The 21,872-nt window shown below is 36.8% G+C and overlaps 2 protein-coding genes across 3 annotated transcripts; one reads left to right on the forward strand and one right to left on the reverse strand.

Annotated features, from left to right (window-relative positions):
- The first annotated feature begins 3,275 nt into the window (after window positions 1–3,275).
- On the forward strand, window positions 3,276–15,087 carry LOC107872767 (adenylate kinase, chloroplastic). 2 transcript variants are annotated; one of them, XM_016719363.2, is made up of 7 exons: window positions 3,276–3,711; window positions 4,623–4,721; window positions 5,837–5,965; window positions 6,086–6,220; window positions 6,806–6,952; window positions 7,348–7,422; window positions 14,753–15,087. In XM_016719363.2, exons 1-7 carry the CDS (start codon window positions 3,511–3,513, stop codon window positions 14,855–14,857), a joined length of 891 nt encoding a protein of 296 aa, XP_016574849.2. In that variant the 5' UTR covers window positions 3,276–3,510; the 3' UTR covers window positions 14,858–15,087. The 2 variants fall into 2 exon arrangements, with proteins under 2 accessions (XP_016574849.2, XP_016574850.1); XM_016719364.2 differs by lacking the exon at window positions 6,086–6,220 and having other exon boundaries at window positions 3,328–3,711.
- Window positions 15,088–15,259: 172 nt separating this feature from the next.
- LOC107872768 (receptor protein-tyrosine kinase CEPR2) lies at window positions 15,260–20,602 on the reverse strand. The gene is made up of 3 exons (XM_016719365.2): window positions 19,687–20,602; window positions 15,986–18,647; window positions 15,260–15,884 (listed from the first exon to the last, which is right to left on the reverse strand). The coding sequence occupies exons 2-3, from the start codon at window positions 18,543–18,545 to the stop codon at window positions 15,511–15,513; spliced, it is 2,934 nt and encodes a 977-aa protein (XP_016574851.2). The 5' UTR covers window positions 18,546–18,647; window positions 19,687–20,602; the 3' UTR covers window positions 15,260–15,510.
- Between the last annotated feature and the right edge of the window lie 1,270 nt (window positions 20,603–21,872).

A 21,872-nucleotide genomic window follows, 5' to 3' on the forward strand; every position in this document is an offset into this window, starting at 1 on the left:
TCATAAGAATTTTCAAGATTAGTAATATTATTATTTGTTGCAGACATAGAGGATTTATTCGGAGACTTAAAAGCACCTGAGGGCCCTACCTATTTAATGGAATGCAAATTACTGTTTGGTTGGCTTACAGATTTTGGAAAATATTTTCCAAATCAACTCATTTTTCTTAAAACTAAGGAAAATGACTTCCCTTAAAAAAGTAAGGAAAACATTTTCCAAAACTCTCTTTCAATCTCACTCTTAAATTAAAATATTTATACAACTCTCAAAATCACCCATCCCTACTCGGACCCTCAATCTCCCACCCCACTCCCACCCCTATTAAAAAATATATTTTAATTTTTTTTTACCTCACCCCTTACCCAAAATCCTACTCCCTTCCCCTTTCCAAAAGCAAAAAAAACATTTTTTTTTTAAATCAAACTTTTTTCTTACTTCCTCCACCAACCCCCCCCCCCCCCCCCCCCCCCCTACCACCCACATTCAAAAAAAAAATATTTCAATTCTTTTTTTACCCGACTCATACTCCCCTACCCTCACCCCGTACTAGCCCCCAACTTCCCCCCACCCCCTACCCCCACCCCCACCTCCGAAAAAAAATATTTTTAAAAAAATTAAAATTGTTTTCTTATCTATCCTTACTACCAATTTTAACAACCCCAACCCCCACCTACCAACCCCCTCTCCAAAAAAAAAAAATTAATGTTTTTTAATTTGTTTTTTAAAAAAATTCAAAACTTTTTTCTTATCCCGTCCTTTTTATCATATTCGTTCTCAGTCTTTTTGTTAAATATACACAAATACTTTTAGAAAATATATACTTATCCAATTTTCATAACGAACACACAAATATAAGTAGAGCTGGGTATATTTTGGTTTAAATAAAAAAAATCAAAAAATCGAATCGAGATTTAATTTTGGTTTGATTTTTCGATTTGCTGGATTGATTTTGGTTTCAAATTTTAGGAATTTGGTTAAACGATTTGATTTTTGAAATTTCAAAAAGAAAAAAATCAGATAAACCAAAAAACCGAAATTATATAAATAATATATTATAATTTATATATATATATATATATATTTCATTATATATGTAAATTTACAAAAAATATAATATAGTCTAATATAACATATAAATATATAAGTTTTAATCATTTAGAAAACCTAAATCCTAATATATTGTTTTACTTTTGACCATAATAGTAACGTGAAGGCTGCAACGACGCTCATCCATCCTCAGTTCATCAGTTCATTTGAAATTTCAACATCGCCAACGACAGTTGCAGTCGTTTGCTTAGTTTGTTTGCTCAGTTCGTCATTGCCGTCGACATAAGCTGCCGCGTGCGGCCATTGTCGTCACGCCAACGGTGATGAATCAACGAAGTCGATATTTATGGTTATTTCATTTGTGTCGAATTAATTATATTTGAGAATGAAAATAGGTTTGAAAAAAGATTATTTTTCTAGAAAAATCACCAATTTTAAATGCTCACTACTTTAACCTTCAAAACTGAAATAAAAATACGAAATAACCGAACCGAATTTGTAAAAATCGAACCATACCGAAATAATTTTGGTTTGGTTATGATTGTCATTTTCGTCAATTCGAAAACCAAAAAATCGTACCGATATTCAACAATCAAACCGAACAAACCGAATGCCCATCCCTAAATATAAGTAAGAAACAACTTATTTTTTTATAAAATATTTCTCCTCCTTCATATCGAACACACCCCAAAAAATATTTTTCTAAAATGTATTTTTATACTTTAGCTAAAGATTAAAATGTATTTTTTGAAAATATTTTTTCATTCGCCAACCAAACATTACAAAATATTATCCGACAAATATTTTCCATCCACCAACCAAACATAGAAAAATAAGTAAGAAATCAACTTGTTTTCCAAGAAAACATTTTCCTTCATACCAAACACACCCTTAGTCATAGCTCCATTAGCTGCCGACGGTAAATTATGCTCCTTAGTAGCAGACATATCTTTGTTGCGTGTATTATTGCTGCTGAAGTTTGCATCATTCTCACCCATTTGATTTGTGGAGCGTCGGCGCGTGGGTGATTTAAATTGTACAAACTTCCACTCTGAATTTTGATTATTGTTTTGGGTACTACTTGTGCTTGCCTTCATGCAATCCCCCTATGGTTTGCTGGGGAATGGGGGCATACTCTCGAGTGATGTCCAAGTCTACCACATAGAGTGCAAAGTAGACTAAAAACCTTCGTAATAGATTACTTGTTAATGTGTGTCAATGTAAACATGATGAACCAATGGCTGCTCCATGGGGACTTGAGCGCACAAGCATGCGTATCTACTAAGGTTCCGGCCTTTTGTTTGATCTTGTGAAGAATATTCAGATCATAAAATTCACTTGATAATTCTAGAAGTCGAAGTCAAATTGCTATGTAAGAAACTTTTGCTTGTGCAGCAACAAACTTAATTTCCCATCGTTGAATAGACACGTAACTATTTAATACAAACCATGGTCCATCGTGCAGTATATTTTCATTTGTGAATTTAATTAGGAAGAAGTTCGCACCTCAGTCAACCAGGAGTAGTTCCTCTGTAGGCTTCTAATTTTTGTTTTAAGATTTGGTGGCCCCACTCTACGACCAATGACTTTAATGATTAATGAGTTCTGCCATACTACGACCAAGTAAAGTAAAATGATTTTGTGCGGTGAATAAAAAAAAGTGATTTTTGTGTAATAAATACAAAGTTAAATGATCATGGATAAAATGAATGAAAGAAAAGTAACTTTTGTATAATAAACACAAAGTTAAGTAATTAAGGATGAAATTTAGCCTAGATAATGACAACAATAATTGTTTTTTTTCCTGTGAATTTTCTATGGTTGAGGATTTGTGTTCCTTGGCTTGAAATTCAAATTTGTTGTACTTTATAAATTAAGGATCCGTTTGGTCATAATGATTTCTTTTTTTTGTTTTTTTACTTTATACTAAATACAACTTCAATTTGATGTTTATTATGAAAATTTCAAATACAATTTGTTGTATTTGAAAAAGTAAAAAAAAAAAAAAAAAAGTTGATTTTGCTTTTTCCCATTTTCTTCTCTCCCAAAAATTTAAAAATAATTTTAATTATAGTTGTGGATAAATACAACTCAAACTTTCAGCTTCAACTTCAAAAATTTTAATTTTCATGCCAAACGCCCACTTATTTTAAAATTTATAATTTTTTTACAAAAGTTTTTGGTCTTATATATAACAAATTGAAAAAATTAAAAGAAAAAAATGGTACATAATTCACTTCAAATTTAAACTTGTAAAAAGGTTTGAGAAGGCAACTCGGGTAAGAACCAAACCCCATACTTGTGGAAGATATTATTTTCGCTGCTTGAACTCTATTCTCCTGTTGACGTGGCAGGCAGCAAAGTTTCAAATTTTTAAGGAGTTATGTTTATTAATCCCTAACAATATCCCCATTTTGTAAGCAAATTACCGACAACTCCCTAAGCAGAGAGCAGTAGAGCGCCATGGCTTTGTGCTGCTCATTGAGCTTCCCCACAGTTTCTACAAAGCCTAACAAGTCTTCCTCGTCACCAATTTGTTCTTCTCTTCAGCTCACTTTTACTGCCCATTTACCATTTTCTAAATCTTCTTCATTTTATCCCAATAATACCCTTCTCCAAACTCAATGCCGGGGAAATCCATCCACAAATGGTCCCAGTTTCTTGGTACGTTTTGTAATTTCTTCTAATACCCTTTTGGTTTTTGCGTTGAATTTTGGGTGTAGAAATGTCAGTGTGGTAAATGGGGCTGATAGGGATCGGACTACGTGGGTGTTTGGCCATGTTTCATTGTGAAGTTTGAAAAAAAAAATAGTTTTTGTTTTCAAAGTGAAAAATGATATTTGAAAATTGGAGTTGTTTTGAATTTCTGTGAGTAATTTGGAGTGAAAATAGCTTTTTGTTGTTTTTTAAAATTCGAAACTAAGTTGAATGTCGAAGATTTGGAATTTTATGACCAAACCTGTGAAAGCTTTTCATGGCCAAACGCCCCCCTATATTATCCCTGAATTATAGTCCAGGTCTAAGGTGGAATAATAGAATGCAAAGTTGGATGGGATAAGGTGGATTAAGTTTGGAATTAGATTTATATTGTGTTTGGTTGACAATGGATCAATTTATATTGTCAACCAAATAGTGTATAAATCTAATCTCAAACTTAATCCTAGATATCCCATCTTACATATGGGTTCAAGTCACCAAGGGAGCAAAAAAGGCGGGAGCTTCCAGGGAAGGGTTAAAAGAAAAAGTGAAGTAAAGTGAGTGCAGAATTTTAAATTAGTGGGTGCAGAATACCAGTACATGACTAGTCCCGACATTAATAGGTTGTAAATTAACATAAATGTATATTGAAGATTTTTTCTATGCAGCTGCCGCCTTAAGAATATATTTCACGCTCAATGATATGAGATGAACTGAATAGAGTACAATGGATATTGAATAATCATTTAGTCGTCCGCCTCTAGTTTGGGACTGAGATGTAGTTGATTGATTGTTTTTTGGTATAGCTTTGTGTAGTGGCTGAGTGTTTGCCAACAAGGCAATCTTGATTTGTGGTTAAATTGTATGTTGTGATTTAGGTTGTGGGGTCTGCGAAAAAGCAAGAACCTTTGAGGGTTATGATATCGGGAGCTCCTGCTTCTGGTAAAGGAACACAGTGCGAGCTCATTACCAAGAAGGTAGTGGTTTTTATTTTCTTTTGGGACTAGTTGGTTTTTAAGATCTTTAATGTTTGAAATATCTATTTGCTAGTCTATGTAGGTTTCTCTTTTTGTGATGGACGATGATCCATTGGGATTTTGGTTTTATCTGATCTCATGTTGAGAGTATTTCTGAATATGAAATCTCTATACTTGCAAGTTTATCTATTAGTATAATATTATCCCAATTTCCACTAGTATTTGTGTTATAGACCAGATGATACAATGTAGAGGTATTCTTCCATTCAGGACTTTTGACCATTGGTTTCTAAATTTGAGGACCAGCTTTTTTACCATGTTACTGACATCATTCCATCCAGGATTTCTTATGACTTGACCGTTACTCCATGTGGTTCATAGACTGGTTTATACAAGGACTAGTATGCGGGGATCGTTATACAGAGATTGAAAATAACCACATAGTTAATGCCTGTATTAGCTAATAGCTATTCCTTGTGATATATAATATAAGTTGCGGGGTGATATACCTCTTTTTCCACAGCCCAAATAACAGAATTATCACATTTCTTTACACTCTTGTAAACTAAGATCATCATATAAAATTTTCCTGTTACCAGACTTGCCTTGAAAAGCATCTTACTAGCATCTGTTCCTCATATTACCTTGTCTCCTTAGCATACCACGAATTTCTCCTAAGCCTATTCTGTTACAATTCACAGGTACCTTGTTCCCTAGTCCCTTTATCTTTGTTTATTTTAAACTCTCATTTGGTTTCCTCTACATTCGGTACATTCTCTTCTCTATATTAAGGGCTCAATAGTAGAATCCTTCAGCTGAAATTGGCCATATTAGAATCAACTCTATCATAATAATTGGCAAATCCCTACTACTTCAACTCACATTCTTCACATCTCTTGATTGATTCAACTTTATTTTGATTGCCATGCTCCTTATCCCTTTCCTTATTTAAGATGTACTTATAAAAATGTATATTATAATTTGCAATTGATGTTCCCTTTGAAAAATGGTTGGTAGTTGCAGTCGATTTTTGTTGCTACTTTAATTACCCATTTTGCTTGTTATGTACCCTGTGAAAAATCATAAATTGAATTCCATTGAGCTCATATATGCAGTACGATTTGGTTCATGTTGCTGCTGGAGATTTATTGAGGGCCGAAATTGCTGCAGGCACTGAAAACGGGAGGCGAGCAAAGGAGTATATGGATAAAGGACAATTGGTACCAAATGAGATAGTTGTAACAGTAGGTTTACCTTGCAAACTAATTCCCGCTTTTGTTATCATGCTATTTTAAAGGTTGAAAGCAGTCAATAGAAACAGTGTTGTATTCATGAGTAATTAATTGGTTGACTTCTTGGCTTAGATGGTGAAAGAGCGGTTGGTGCGTCCAGACTCTCAAGAAAAGGGTTGGCTTTTAGATGGATACCCTCGGAGTTCGTCTCAAGCATTAGCTCTCAAAGAATTTGGGTTCCAGCCAGACCTCTTCATTCTTCTGGAAGTGAGGTTCTGCTATTCATATCCCTGATTACGTTTTCAACCTCTTTCTAGGTAAAGCCTTAGAGGATGAAAAGGATCGACATAGAACATCATGCATTCAAAATTTACTTGAGAACTCTTTTAGAGGGATAATTGTTTTTGGTCTGTGTAATAACTAATATGTAATTCTAGTCCAAGTAATCCAACTAAGCATATATAGCTTTCAATTGCGAGAACTGTGCGCTTTGGTTCCTCCTCTAAGCACATTTCCCTACATTAATCAGATTACTTAGGTTACAAAATAAAAGTATCAGAACAATTCTCTTAGCATAAAAGGTGAATAATTGTGTGGTTTAATGGTTATACTCTAAGAAATTTATTTGTAGATGGACCAAAAGCTAATACTTTTGTTATCAGTTGGAGGCTTCGTGGGCTTAACTGAATACTGTGCTCCGTTAATACCAAAATTACAACTTACAGCAGTTTTTCTAGTTCTTTTTGTTTCACCAGTAGTATATTAAACTGCAGGAAGTTTCACAATAGATGCACCTTCATTGAGTCATGAACCAATACTTTTTTTACCAGGAATAAGTATTGTAAATGATAGGTACCTGAAGAAATACTTGTCGAGAGAGTGGTTGGTCGTAGACTAGATCCTGTTACTGGGAGAATATACCACTTGAAGTATTCTCCGCCGGAGACAGATGAAATTGCTGCAAGACTTACCCAGCGCTTTGATGATACAGAAGAAAAGGCAAGTTAATGCACACAATACTGACATTACAATTCATGCTACAACTTCTATAGGGCTTTTCCCTTTCTATGGAGCTTTTATTTCACATGAACTTGTTTAATTCTGAATTGTTGGAGGCCTACTGTTTGTCCCGTTGATCGTTTCTTGACCTTCTAATCAAATCATTTTAAATCTATTTTGTGAAGAAACCCATGGTTCTCCTTCTTTCTGGAAATTTTGTGGCGTGTCTTAAATTTCTTTCTTCAACTACATCATTCTTTTGCTGTCCTTGTTCCTTGCTTACTCTAGTTGCCTCTTAGATAACTGACTTTAATGATAGTTTTCTATAACCAGAAATTTATGTTGTAATCAGCTTCATTTTTCTCTTAAGTTCTTTTTAAATTTACCATTTACAGGTGAAGCTGCGTCTGCACACTCACCATCAAAATGTGGAATCTGTTCTCTCAATGTACAAAGATATTACATTCCAGGTAGTCTTTTTGCACTGGTGCAGTTGCTTCAGTCCAGCATGCAGATTGAAAAACACATGAATGAACAGAGTAACAACAACAACAACAACAAACCCAGTGTATTCCCACCTAGTGGGGTCTGGGAGGGTAAGATGTACGCAATCCATACCTCTACCTCTAAAGAAGTAGAAAGGCTGTTTCCGATAGACCCCCGGCTCAAGTCACGAGATACCACACAAACTCATAGTAAAGCACCGAACTAGATTACATAACATAAATACGGCACCCATAAGTATTAGAAAACAGAGGAAAGCACACTGATTCGTAATAAAACATGGAACACGGAATCATAACAAGAATAAAATCCCCACCAAGTAATTCCCTACACTAGCGACCCAAACCGGCCCTAGTCTTCTGCCCTAATTCGCGTCCTCCAGACCTTCCTATCTAGGGTCATGTCCTCGGTGAGCTGTAACTGCTCCATGTCCCGCCTAATCACCTCATCCCAGTACTTCTTCGGCCTACCCCTACCCCGCCTAAAACCATCCAACGCTAGCCTCTCACACCTACGAACCGGGGCATCCATGCCCCTCCTCTTCACGTGTCCGAACCATCTCAATCGCGCTTCCCGCATCTTGCACTCCACTGGAGTCACACCAACCTTCTCCCGGATAGTCTCATTCCGAACTCTATCCCCTCTAGTCAGCCCACACATCCAGCGCAACATCCGCATTTCTGCCACCTTCATTTTTTGGATGTGGGAGTTCTTAACTAGCCAACACTCCGCTCCATACAACATGGCCGGACAGACTACCACCCTGTAGAATTTGCCTTTCAGCTTGGGCGGCACCTTCTTATCACACAACACCCCCGACGCGAGCTTTCACTTCATCCATCCCGCCCCAATACGGTGCGAGACATCCTCGTCAATCTCACCGTTACTCTGGATCACGGACCCGAGATACTTGAAACTATCCCTCTTACATACCTCCTGTGATTCCAGCTTCACTACTACCTCATTCTCCCGCCTCACGTCATTAAACTTGCATTCCACATACTCTGTCTTGCTTCTGCTCACCCTGAACCCTTTAGACTCAAGAGTTTGCCTCCACACCTCTAATATAGGAAATATATACAGCACGCAACATACTCATGATCAAAACAGATACTTTCAACTTGTTCATTGCTTTTATGCTTGATGTTTGATTCATAGTTATTTGGTTCTTGAGCCGATGGTCTATCAGGATCAGCCTCTCTACCTTCACAGGGTAGGGGTATGGCTACATACATTCCATTCTTCCCAGATCCCACTTGTTGGATTACACTGGGTATGTTGTTGTTTATAGTTATTGGGTTATTTAGTAGTATTTGTTAGTAATTGCATAGTCTCTTATTCTTCACTTTTTACTACTGCCCTTTGCTTTATTTGCTTTGTTCATCTTGCTATTTTGTTCTCGTTATTTTCCTTTCAATCCTGCTTTGATTACACTTCTTTGGAGCCGAGGGGCTACCGGAAACAACCTCTCTACCCCTCAAAGGTAGGGATAAGGTTTGTGCACATCCTACCCTTCACAGAGTCCAGTTGTGGGAGTATACTTGGTATGTTGTTGTATTTGATGGTTTTGAAGGTTTTGGTTAACATGAATATAGTTCATAAAAGTTTTGCTTAACTTTGAGTGCAATGAATTAAAGTGTCTCTCTCGGTGCATTTTAGCGTGGAGTGTTAACATGCGCTGACCTCTGAAAATATAGCTCTTAGCTCAGCAAAACACCGGCGATTGCGACGCCGGCTGAAGTACATCTTTCACGAAGACCTCCAATTACCTTTGGTAGTTATCTCCTCCCACAATTTTGCTCAATTCCAGAGGTGGGAGAGGGGACATCGGACACCATTGGTGGATATAACGTCTGGTAGATTTTGGGGATACTGGTACAGCTCCGGTGGCTCGAAGACTACAATTCTCCACGATGACTTCGTCGAATCAGTCCCCGGAAGAGAAACCCAATTTGCAAGATAATCGACAACCACACAACGGGAAACCTCTTACATATGTTGCCCCAAATACAAGCCAAGGAAGACGTATAGTGACACTTGATGAAGCGGATCTAAAACCTCAGGAGAAGTACTGGAAGACCTCGATTATTGGCTATGTCATGGGGGATAACCCGTATCTACGCTTTATGGAGTTGTATATCGCAAATGCTTTGTGATTTGCTAAGATGCCTCAGATCTTAGCTCATGGTGACGGGTATTTCATCTTTAGATTTGACTTGCATGAGGACTATGACAAGGTGATGCTGGGAGATCCTTATACTTATCACAATAAACCATTCATTATTCAAGCCTGGACTCGAAATTTTGAATTTAATTCTGATTGTATCATTACCATTCCCATTTGGGTCACGCTCCCTAGTGTACTGGTGGGTTATTGGTCGAGTGATGCTTTGAGTAAAATCCCAAGTGCAATAGGAAGCCATTATACTCGGATAGGATTACTAAAACTATGGAAAGAATCTCTTGTGCCCGGATTTTAGTGGAGGTTATCTGTTAGTGGAATCAGTGGAGATAGCCTCCCTGAATGAAAATTACACGCAACGAGTTGATTATGAATGGAGACCAAATTATTGCCATCATTATATGCATTTTGGGTGTATGCTTTTTGCAGATGATGTAGTTTTGATTGATAAGACGCGGGAGGGTGTGAATGATAAATTAGAGGTGTGGAGACAAACTCTTGAGTCTAAAAGGGTTCAGGTTGAGTAGGAGCAAGACAGAGTATTTGGAATGCAAGTTTAATGACGTGAGGCTGGAGAATGAGGTAGTAGTGAAGTTGGAATCACAGGTGGTATGTAAGAGGAATAGTTTCAAGTATCTCGGGTCCGTGATTCAGGGTAACAGTGAGATTGACGAGGAGGTCTCGCACCGTATTGGGGCGGGATGGATGCAGTGGAAGCTCACTTCGGGGGTGTTGTGTGATAAGAAGGTGCCGCCCAAGCTTAAAGACAAATTCTATAAGGTGACAGTCCGTTCGGCCATGTTGTATGGAGCGGAGTGTTGGCCAGTTAAGAACTCCCACATTCAAAAAATGAAGGTGGTGGAAATGCGGATGTTGCGTTGGATGTGTGGGCTGACTAGGGGGGATAGAGTTCGGAATGAGACTATCAGGGAGAAGGTTGGTGTGACTCCAGTGGAGGATAAGATGCGGGAAGTCCGATTGAGATGGTTCGGACACGTGATGAGGAGGGTCATGGATGCTCCGGTTTGTAGGTGTGAGAGGCTAGCTTTGGATGGTTTTAGGCGGGGTAGGGGTAGGCCAAAGAAGTACTGGGGAGAGGTGATTAGGCGGGACATGGAGCAGTTACAGCTCACTGAGGACATGACCCTAGATAGGAAGATCTAGAAGACGCGAATTAGGGCAGAAGGCTAGGGTCTGTTTGGGATGCTAGTTAGGGAATTACTTGGTGAGGGTATTATTCTTGTTATGATACCTTGTTTCATGCTTTATTACGAGTCTGTTTACTTTTCTCTGGTTACTATTACTTGTGGGTGTCGTATTTATGTTATGTCATCTTGTTCCATGCTTTACTATGAATATTTTTAGTATTCCGTGTCTTGAGCCGGGGGTCTATCGGAAACAGTCTTTCTACTTCTTTAGAGGTAGAGGTATGGACTGCGTACATCTTACCCTCCCCAGACCTCACTATGTGGGAATACACTGGGTTTGTTGTTGTTGTTGTTATATGCATTTTGGGCATGAAGAGGACCGTCAAATGAAGCAGGAACAGCTACGACTTGATAAGGATTTTCAAGAGGCTCCTTAAAGAAGGAGAAATAGAGGTCGAAGAGTAAATGGTAGAATTCTGCGCCAAGACTGGGTTGCACGCACGGAGGAAGAAGATACAAATGCAACTATAGTAATTTCTCCACCACTTGTGGAGCAATCTCCACCAGTAAGAGTCTCAAATGTGCAGGGTGGCTTGCAGATGCACCTAGTCTACAACAGTCCACTCCGGTGACCCAAAATGGGATTCTAATGACAAACTGGTATCATTGTTTAAGTGAATTGTTAAGGGAGGGGACCTCTGGTCTGAGCACTGATCCAGGGGGAACACGTACCCCTCCATGATCATCTCTACATGGAATATTAGGGGCTTAAATCCGCCCCAAAAGCAAAAAGAGATCCGACTCTTTTTGCATAAATATAGAGTGGAAGTATTTGGATGTCTTGAGACTAGAGTTAAAGAACATAAAGCAAATGTTATATTAGGTAAGATGGTGCAAGGCTGGAATACAAAGTGCAGCTATCCTATGGCTCCCAATGGCAGGATTTGGTTCATGTGGGAACCCGAAGTTCAGCTGCAAATCCTACACACCAGTGAGCAGTTTATACACTGTAAGGCGATGTCTACCTTTACCTCTCTTCTTACTGTAGTCTATGTAAAGAATGAGGCTACAAATAGAAGATCATTATGGAATGACCTGATTCAGTTGGGATGGAACATTATGGAACCCTGGCTACTTAGTGGTGATTTTAATGCTATCCTTAGCTCTGAGGACAGTCTTGGATCTGGTGTAACCCTAGCTGAAACACAGAATTCCAGGATTGCGTAGATGAACTCCAACTTGCTGCACTTAAGGCTAAGGGATGTCATTTCACTTTTTGTAATAAACAGGACCAAGGCTCTCGAGTTTATTCAAAAATAGATTGGTCCTTTGGAAATGTCTATTGGTTACAATCTTATGGGACATGTAGAGGCAGAATTTCTAAACCCAATCTCTAATCATTCTCCAATTGTTATGGAACATAGACTTGCTGTAACCATGAAACCAAAGCCCTTTAAACTGTATTCAACTGTGCTAAACCATCTTGATTTTCAGGGTATAGTGCAGCTGGTATGGAATCAGCAGATCAGGAGCTCTCATATGGCCCAACTGTGGACCAGATTGAAAACTTTGAAGCTAGAACTAAAGGGGTTGAACACCTATTTGGCATCCCATGCTCAAAGAGAGGTTATTCAATCTCAGATTAGACTTGGACGTTATTCAATCTCAGATGAATTATAGGCCACAGGACGAGGTCTTTCTTAAATGGAGTTTGATTGAGGAACAAGTACTGCGACCAAAACCAAGGGCCACATGGATCACTAGTGGTGATGCAAATACCAAATATTTTCATGCCTGGTTAAGAGCCTTATGGGTACCGCAACAGGTGTTGGTCCATGTCCAAATGCAGAAGTAGGTAAGAATGGTTATTGCCTCACTCATGACCAGAAACGCTTACTGATTCAAATGGTGGCTGATCAGGAGATTTTGGATACTGTTAAAGGATTACCTTTAGATAAGGCGCATGGAATTGATGGGTTTCCTGTTGAAATTTTCAACCGACAATGGTTAACAGTGCAATTATCTATAAACAATGCAGTGAAAGAATTCTTCTGGGAAGTTAAATTGTTCAAGTCCTTTAGTAATATAGCTATTTCCCTCATACCAAAAGTACCAAATCCAAATGTGTTAAGGACTTTAGACCTATTGCATGTTGTACCGCAGTTTATAAGATTATTACTGAGATCTTGGCTAATAGACTTAAGAGTGTAGTCGGGTTACCAGTGAGTCATTCCCAGTCAGCATTTATTGAAGGAAGAAGTTATGTAGATAGTGTGCTCATTAGTCATGAAATTTTGATATGGTATACGAGGAAAGGTATGTCTCCTATGTGTGTTATGAAAGTTGATCTTTGCAAAGCCTATGATTCTATTGAGTGGGATTTCTTAAGGTGTATTCTGGCAGACTATGGCTTCCCTCTAAATTTCATAAATTGGGTGATGGAATGTATTACTTGTGTGTCCTATTCCTTGGTGATAAATGGTAGCCTGTCAGAGCCTTTTCAAGGCAACAGAGGCATTCGACAAGGTGATCCTATATCACCCTATCTCTTTGTCTTAGCCATGGAGTATATGAATAGAGAGCTAGCAGTAGTGGCACGAAACCCTACTTTTCAGTTTCATCCCAGATGCAAAAAGTTGAAATTATTGCACATTTGTTTAGCAGATAACCTTTTAATGTTTTGTAATGCAGAGCAGCAATCAGTGATCCTTATTAAGTAGGCTTTTGAGAAGTTCTTAAAGGCATCTGGTCTGATAGCTAGTTGTGAGAAGAGCTCTATCTATTTCTCAGGTGTTCAACCTGGGGTCAAGCAGGATATCCTCCGATTGCTAGACTGTAGTGAAGGTTCACTACCATTTAAATACTTAGGAGTCCCCGTCATAAAAAAAACTCACTCTCACTTAATGTATGCCTGTGGTGGACAAGATTACAGAAAGAATCAAATGCTGGACATCAAAACTTCTCATTTATGCTGGGAGGCTGCAACTTATCAAGTCTATAGTCTTTCGAATGCAAACTTATTGGGCTCAAATGTTCCTCCTTCGCAAAAAGATTATGAAACTGATAGAACAAGTATGCAGAACCTACTAATGAACTGGAGTTGTGGCAAACTCAAAGTGAGCCCTGGCATCTTGGGAGAAAATATGTCAACCTAGAGGAGCAGGAGGGCTGAATGTAATCCACTTGTGTACATGGAACAGAGCTGCCATACTGAAACAACTTTGGGCTCTTGCTTCAAAGACAATCTGAAAGATTGTCTGTGGGTAAAATGGGTCCATATTTATTATATGAAGCATGAGGCAGTTGAATCTTGTTTAATCCCTGGTAATGCTACTTGAATTATTAGGAAAATTATAGAATCAAGAAGATTTATCATGGCTGCTCAGACCCTGCAGGGTGATCTGTACAACAGGTTGCACACAATGATATAAGGGGGAAAATTTAGTGTTAAGAAAATGTAGACCACCTTCAGACCTCTCTTCCCAAAGGTGCAATGGAGGTGTCTTACGTCCCACCCAGCTATTCATCCTCAACAGAAATTTTGTCTGTGCTTAGCTTTGGATAGAAGGTTGCCTACAGTTGCTAGATCGCGGAAGATTGGTATTGTAGTGCCTGCTCATAAAAGACAATTTGGAACCGTTTGGAGAAAAAGTTGTTTGGTTTTCTAATTGGCAAAGAATAATTATATGGTTATAAAATTATTTTGTTTGACATGTAGATTGCAAAATGTTTAATTTAAATTATGTTCCAGTGCCTCTTTGTCTTAACATTAATTCACATATCCTTTATATGGTGAAAGGAGGCGACTTAAATCAGGGACTCCTTTTGCTTACCCTTCTCTTTTTCTTCACTGAACAAGGATAATGTATGTACTTTCTTTCCAAACGCGTGCATGAGCGCGTTCATATCATTTCTCAATGTTAAACTTCTATCTTCTCTCTCTTCTCTGAGTTATTTTAATCTCAGGTGGATGGGAGCGTTTCCAAAGAGGAGGTATTTGCTCAGATTGATGGTGCATTAACTCAACTTCTTGAATCAAAGCAGAGAAGATTTGGAACCGTGATGTCGTAGAGAGCAGGAAAAATCAGTAATATGTACAATGTAACACTGAGGAGGATCACAAATGACGAGTAGTGGGGAGTTTTATTGAATTCAACAGAGTTCAAATGGTTGGTTGCCATTCCTCTGATAAAATGTATTGAAATATTCATGTATATCATTTTTGCTTCCAACAATCTACTTTTGAGTGGATATTCATTGAATCATCAAGTATTTTTGCAATAATAAGTGATTCTTCGAAATAACAGCATACCCAGTGGATTCTGGGGAGGGTAGTGTGTATACCGTGCCTTACTCCTACATTGTGAAGGTAGAGAGAGACTGTTTCCGATGGACTCTTGGCCTAAGCGATTCTTAGAAGGATGAAACTAAATATGACCTGCGCTAGGAATTATTAAAACTTCATACACAAAGTTTACAATAAAGGAAGTTTCTTAATCATGGACATTTACTTCCCACATTTCAAATTAATCCAATTTCAGAAGTTTCCAACCACACCAGAAAAAGTACATTTCAACTTACATAATTCGAACTTTTACAGAAAGAAAGTGGGATATCATACAACATGGTATAAATTTATATATATCAGATACCTAAAACTAACTTGAGAATTATACTACAAAGCAACTATCAACAGGGAAAACCCAAAAAACGCGAAAGAGAAACTAGACCTCTGAAAAATTGTGCACTTTTTTCTCAGATTTGCTTGAAGACCTAAATGTCAAAGGTTCAGCATCAACAAGCATATTGACAACCTCTTTCATGCTCAGGCGCAAATTAGGAAGCTTAGTAGTACAAAGGGTAGCAATTCTCAACACTTTGATCATTTCATCCTGAACAAGTTCAGATACCACCTTTTGATCAAGAACTTTGTTGATACTTTCCTTGTCATTTAGATGAGTTGAAGTCCAATAGACCAAGTCTTTTCCTTCTCCATAGGCTTCCTCTACTGGTTTTCTTCCAGTAACTAGCTCCAATAGCACGACACCAAAGCTGTAAATGTCGCTCTTTTCTGTTACTCTGAGAGTATATGCCATTTCTGTCGAGCAAACATATAGGAAGGTAAATGCAAATTCAAATATGAAAAGTAACAATGAGAGACAAAATGGTCACTGAATTTAAGGCTTTCTTGAAACTTACCAGGAGCCATATAACCATGAGTGCCCGCAAAACAACTGAAATCGGATCCCCTAGAAGAAATTTCTGAAACTTTTGCTACCCCGAAGTCTGAAACTTTTGCTTCATAATCCTCATCAAGTAGAATGTTGGTTGATTTGATGTCTCTGTGAATGATGGGAGGGTAACAATCATGATGCAGATAAGCAATTCCTTTTGCAGCTCCAAGTGCTATTTTGTATCTCTGATACCAATCTAATTCTGGCTTTCCAGCCTTCCTCTCTCGGTGTAGTGCCTCGAAAAGATTACCATTTGGCATGTACTCAAAAACCAGGATATTTGAACCTTCTTTCATTAGACTCGCATACAACTTTACTATATTCCTGTGCCTGATTTTTCCCAAAATTTCGATTTCCCTTGTCAAAACTTTCACACTATTCCCTTTCCACAGTTGCTTCACAGCTACTGTTCCACAACCTTTCTTCAAGTCTAAACGATAAACTTTTCCAGTACCTCCGCTTCCAATCAAATTATCCTCATCGAAATCACAAACTTCATCTGCATCAATTTCCACATGGTGGAAGCTCTCAAGCTTCCATTTTGCATTTGTTCCTTTGGCTTCCTCCAGTTTTTCTTCGTCATCTGCTTTATGACTATGCTTGAAGTTTAGGTAACTGACGAGCAATAAACCACCCATTAGAACCGCTAAGGAAAGCAACACAATGCAAGACACAACTACTTTGTTCAACTTATGCGTAGCAGCCTTTCCACCACAACTGCCCAAAACTGAGTTGATCGAGAATCTGATGCTTTGGTCAATACAAAGTCCCGTGTTACCAGCAAATGCCTTGTCTCCTCCCATCGTTAAAAGATCTACTGAAACTTCTCCCACTAGCTGGTTGCTAGACAGATCCAATGAAGACAACTTCAAATTGTCCAAGCTAGTTGGTATAGTACCTGTGAGTTTGTTGAGTGAAAGATTCAGAGAGTTCAGAGTGGTCATCGTTGATAAGGAGTCGGGAATGCTGCCTGTAAGAAGATTTGAAGCAAGATTCAGGTCTGCAAGCCTAGGAAATTCACCCAATTCTGATGGAATAGTCCCTGATAATGAGTTTTTCTCCAAATGCAAAGACGAAAGTTGCTTTAGTTTACCAAGTTCAGAAGGTATCGCTCCCGAGAAGTCGTTGTTATCCAAGTACAGCCTTTCCAGGTGTGTGAGTTTCCCAAGTTCTTTTGGAAGCTCACCTGAAAATCTGTTGTTTGATAACACCAACTGATTCAAGCTAGTAACAGCCCCAATTTCCGAAGACATAGTTCCACTGAATTCGTTATCACTGAAATCCATCATCAGTACATTTGGAAGTCCCCATATACCACTAGGAATTTTCCCAGAAAGTTGATTCTTATTGACCCTCAATCTCTGCAAAGGCTTGCACGACGAATAAGTACCTGGAAACTCCCCTGAGAAACCGTTCTCAATAGCTAGCAAAAACTGTAGGTTCCCATTTTGGCACAAGTACTTTGGAAATCCACCAGTAAATTTGTTTTCAGATATGTCTATGCTATTCAGGGGCGAAAACCGACCAAGATTTGCTGGAAATGTCCCAGAAAAACTGTTCCTGTACACAGAAAAGGCATTAAGATGCTGCATATCTCCAAAACCAGTAGTAATTTCACCAGAGAAGTTATTCATGAATACTTGAAAAACTGTTAACTTCTTCAGGTTTCCAATTCCCGGAGGCAGCTTCCCATACATCTGGTTCTTAGAGATATCAAATTCTTGCAAAAGAGAGAGGTCTGCAAGTTCTACAGGAAGTTCTCCTATCAACTTATTCTGAAACAGCTCAATTTTCCATAACTTTTTCAGCTTGTTTATAGACTTAGGGAAATTCCCTGAAATCTGATTTCTTGAAATATCCAATGTACCTAGTGCCTCCATTTCAAAAATGGATTCCGGGATTTCTCCTATCAAATTTGAACCTGCCAGGTAAAGCCAATACACTTTCTTTAAATTCCCAAGAGTCTCAGGAATTTTACCCTCAACAAAGTCATTATCCCCGAGGCCTAACTCAACCAAACTAGTCAAATTTCCAACCCAAGATGGGAATTCCCCGGAAAAGTAGTTTATCGACAAGTCCAACACCTCTAAGTTAGTCAACTTAGATAAATCAGGTATGGTTCCATTCATGTTATTTCCAGTGACATTCAAGACTTTGAGACTAGTGCAGTTGGTCAGTTCAGGAGGAAGTTCCCCTGATAGTAAATTTGAAGGCAACACAAGAGAAGTGAGATGTTGAAGTGAAAAAATTGAAGGTGATATCACACCAGAAAGGGACTTGTTATCAAGCGAAATTTCGATAACAAGACCAGTCTTTTGATCACATGTAATTCCATAGAATTTGCAAGGAGATTCTGAGTCTTTCCAAGAATCCAAGTAATTCAAAGGGTCATTAAGCTGCTCTTTGAAATGCAAAAGAGCCTCAGTTTCTGAAGTTAAGGACTTGATTGGCTGGACAAAAAAATTCAAAAACAAGAAAATAGCAAGAATTAGGAGGGAGTTTTGGAGTTTTTGGATTCTGGCCATTCTTGAAATTTGGAAGGGGCAAAAGGGTCATTTCATCAAGGGGACAAAAATCCAACCAAGAGCTCCATTATTGCCATTATGGGTGTCCATCCTAGAAAGCAGCTGAACGAAAAACAGTGGAAAATCAAGGATTCAAAAACTAAGATTAAATGCTATATATAAATAATGTATAAATAAATAACATATCCGATTCAAAAAAGCTGTCTTTTTCCAAAGTGTTGTATGTATACCTAACAAAATGTTTTGTCACATACTTCATATAACTTTCCAACATGAAATAAAAATTGCAGTTCAAGAAAAAGAAAACTTACAGATACAGGAAGATACATGAAATTATAAAATATGGAATTGTTGGGTGGGGTTGGGAAGGAAATAAACTAATGTTAAGATGTCAATTTCTCATTTAGTTGTGAATTACACTATGTATAATAACAATTCTCTCCCTTTAAAGTGACTCAAAATGTAATAGTAGTAGCTTCACCTTATTTTACAGACTGTCCAGGTTATGAAAGAAGATACTACTAATTTACCCCAAAAAAAGAAAAAAAAATGGATAGGAATATAAAAAAAAAATGGATAGGAATATAACCAAGAAGATTTTGAAAAATCTTGGATTCCATATCTGTAAATTGTAAACATGACAATATTTAAGAAATTTATCCTTAAAATGAACAATAACATAACAAACTTTTTTCTAAGGAAATATAGCTAACTACAACAGGCAAATGAAAATTGACAGAAAACAAATTGCTTTCTTTACTGAGAGAATTCAACATATCTACTGTATACATAAAAATAATTTTAATCATACATAAACAAGTAATTTTTCGCCGAAGGAGTTAGGATGAACTCCTCAGCCCTATATAGCTTCATCATGGATTGGCTACCTAAATTTCACCTTATTGGTGAGGTTCGATTACTCACTTTGTAATCTCCTGACCTCAGTTTTTGAAAATAAAAAATACAGAAACAGACATATTTGTTAAGAATCATGTCATAACTCATATACAGAAAAAAAAACTTTGTATAATTATGTAGTTATTGCATAAAAATGAAGAGCAAAAACTCAAGAAAACATATATAATGAAGGAACTTAAAAGGCTAACAAAATGAACAAGGCTTAAAGAAAACAAGAAGCTACCTGAAATAGTAATGAATTTTCTTTTGTTTGTGAGAAGTTTTGATTCAAACTCTTGTTTTCTTGAGTAGCCAAAAGAATTCAAAAGTTTGAATGAGACCCCTCCAAAGGGAAAAGGGAAGATGGGGAATTGGCAGTGACACACACTCTAGAAATAGGAAAAAGAAAAAGAAGTTTGTGTAAGAAGAGTATGTTAGTAGTTTTTAGTGCAGTAAGTGGTGAGAGGAAAATGAAGTCTTAGTAGGAAGGAAAAAATGATTATACAGAGAAAAGACAAGAGGAAGAGATAAGGCAAAAGTGTGTATCCGTGGGGTGCATGGGGTTGTGGGGTGGGGTGGAATAGGGGTGGAGGGTGTTAGTGTATTGATTAATGAAAGAAACAATGTTTGTAAGGATGATGGAGGTGAGTTAGGCAAGAAGAAGGTGACAAAAATGAATAAAGAAGCTTTTTAGAACCTCTAAAACATCCAAATTAAGAATATTGGCAAGTGTAAAGTTTTTTTTTTTTTTTTTTTTTTGTTTTCCAAGCCACATCCGTCAATCATGAGACTAATCCTCCATTTCTTCGATCAACGCATTAAACGGTAGAAGACTGATCACAGAATTTGCTCCATTCGCGAGAGGGCAAGGGTAAAGTTGTTGCTGAGGAAACTAAAGAAAAGAGGCTTAGTGTAAAGTTGTTCAAGAGGGTGTTTTTATAAAGGAAAATTTTATTTATATATTAAAATAAAAATAGTTTGAAAACTGATAAAGAAAAAAAAAGAAACCAACAATTATCATATACTATTATACGAAATCAAAGAGCTCTAAAAATCGAACGTCACAAACACAAAATTAAGTTTATCAAACTGTACAGAAAACGCCTATAGAGATGGAGAAATTTGCAGAGAATTTGAAAAAAAAAGAAAAAAAAAAAAGATAGAGATTGAAAAAGGAAAAATGGGGCATGATATAAGAGAGAATAGATAGTAAATGCATGTTATTCTCGAAAATGTACAACATCAACATAAATTATTTCGGGTAATTTTTATAAAGTTAAATAATTTTACTTTTAAATAATTATAGTGGACTGACATTCTGCATAATTTTTTCTTTTTTATAATCTTATAAATTGGTCAATTTTTCTTTAAAAAATTTTAAATTTTTTTTTATGGGATTGATAAATGTTAGAGTAAGATGTTAATAAAATGAAATCAGTCAAAAATCATAAATTAGTCATCAACTTTTAATTACTTTTGATTTGATCAAATGTTTTATAATTTAATCCTTTATATGTTTTCTAATTCTCAACATATCTTTTCCAAAATAAATCTTCTTACTTCATCTTCGTCGTTCCTTCTTTTCTTTACACAATTATTTTTAAATTTACATCAATATTTTAAAAAGCATTTTAGTCATTATTATAAAGAACAACTTGCATATTAACTATTTCAAACATTTTTATCGATTTTTTATTTATAAAATTAGTTTGAACACTTAAAAGTATTTTTAACTATTTAAACCTTATGAGCTTTTTACAATCCGCCAGTTCAAATAGACTCTAAATCACTACCACCGGGTGTGACTAGGAGAACAATAATAGTTTTCATGAATTTTTAGAGATTTCGAATTCTAACCTCAAAAATCAAAAGTGAATCCGAAAAATTCTAAAGGATATGAGAGAGATTATTTTCAAATTGAAGAACCAATATAATTGTAGTTGTAGTTTCACAAAAAAATGGAGCATTAAATCTTTATATGGTCGATGGACTATGTACGTTAATTTTATGCGTTCTACATGCCAAATTTACTAATTTAAGTTTCCTTGACATTATTTATGAGTTGAATTGATGTCTTACCATTTAGAGTCAAAATTAAATCTTGACATTCCTAATTTTAAATCTTTCAAGAGCAGAAAACTTATCTATGCTGCATTAATTAGGTAAGTTTTTTGTTATAAGTATCTGTTTTTGGAAATTAAGTTGATCATGTGTAACTCTCATCTAAATCACATCTTGTCTTTAGGAAAAAACATTTTGAACATGGGTGTACGAAAAATACTTTTCAAATAAATCATGTCTCAAAATTTAATACTAAAACAGTACTAATATTCTTTTTATAAAGTTTTGAGTATAAAAATTGATAATAGTGTCTAAGTATTAGTTACATCGATATAAAAAGTTAAAAATTAATATAGTTTTGAAGCTTCT

The sequence above is a fragment of the Capsicum annuum genome, chromosome 6 (genome assembly GCF_002878395.1).
Source record: "Capsicum annuum cultivar UCD-10X-F1 chromosome 6, UCD10Xv1.1, whole genome shotgun sequence".
NCBI classification, from domain to species: Eukaryota; Viridiplantae; Streptophyta; class Magnoliopsida; order Solanales; family Solanaceae; genus Capsicum; species Capsicum annuum.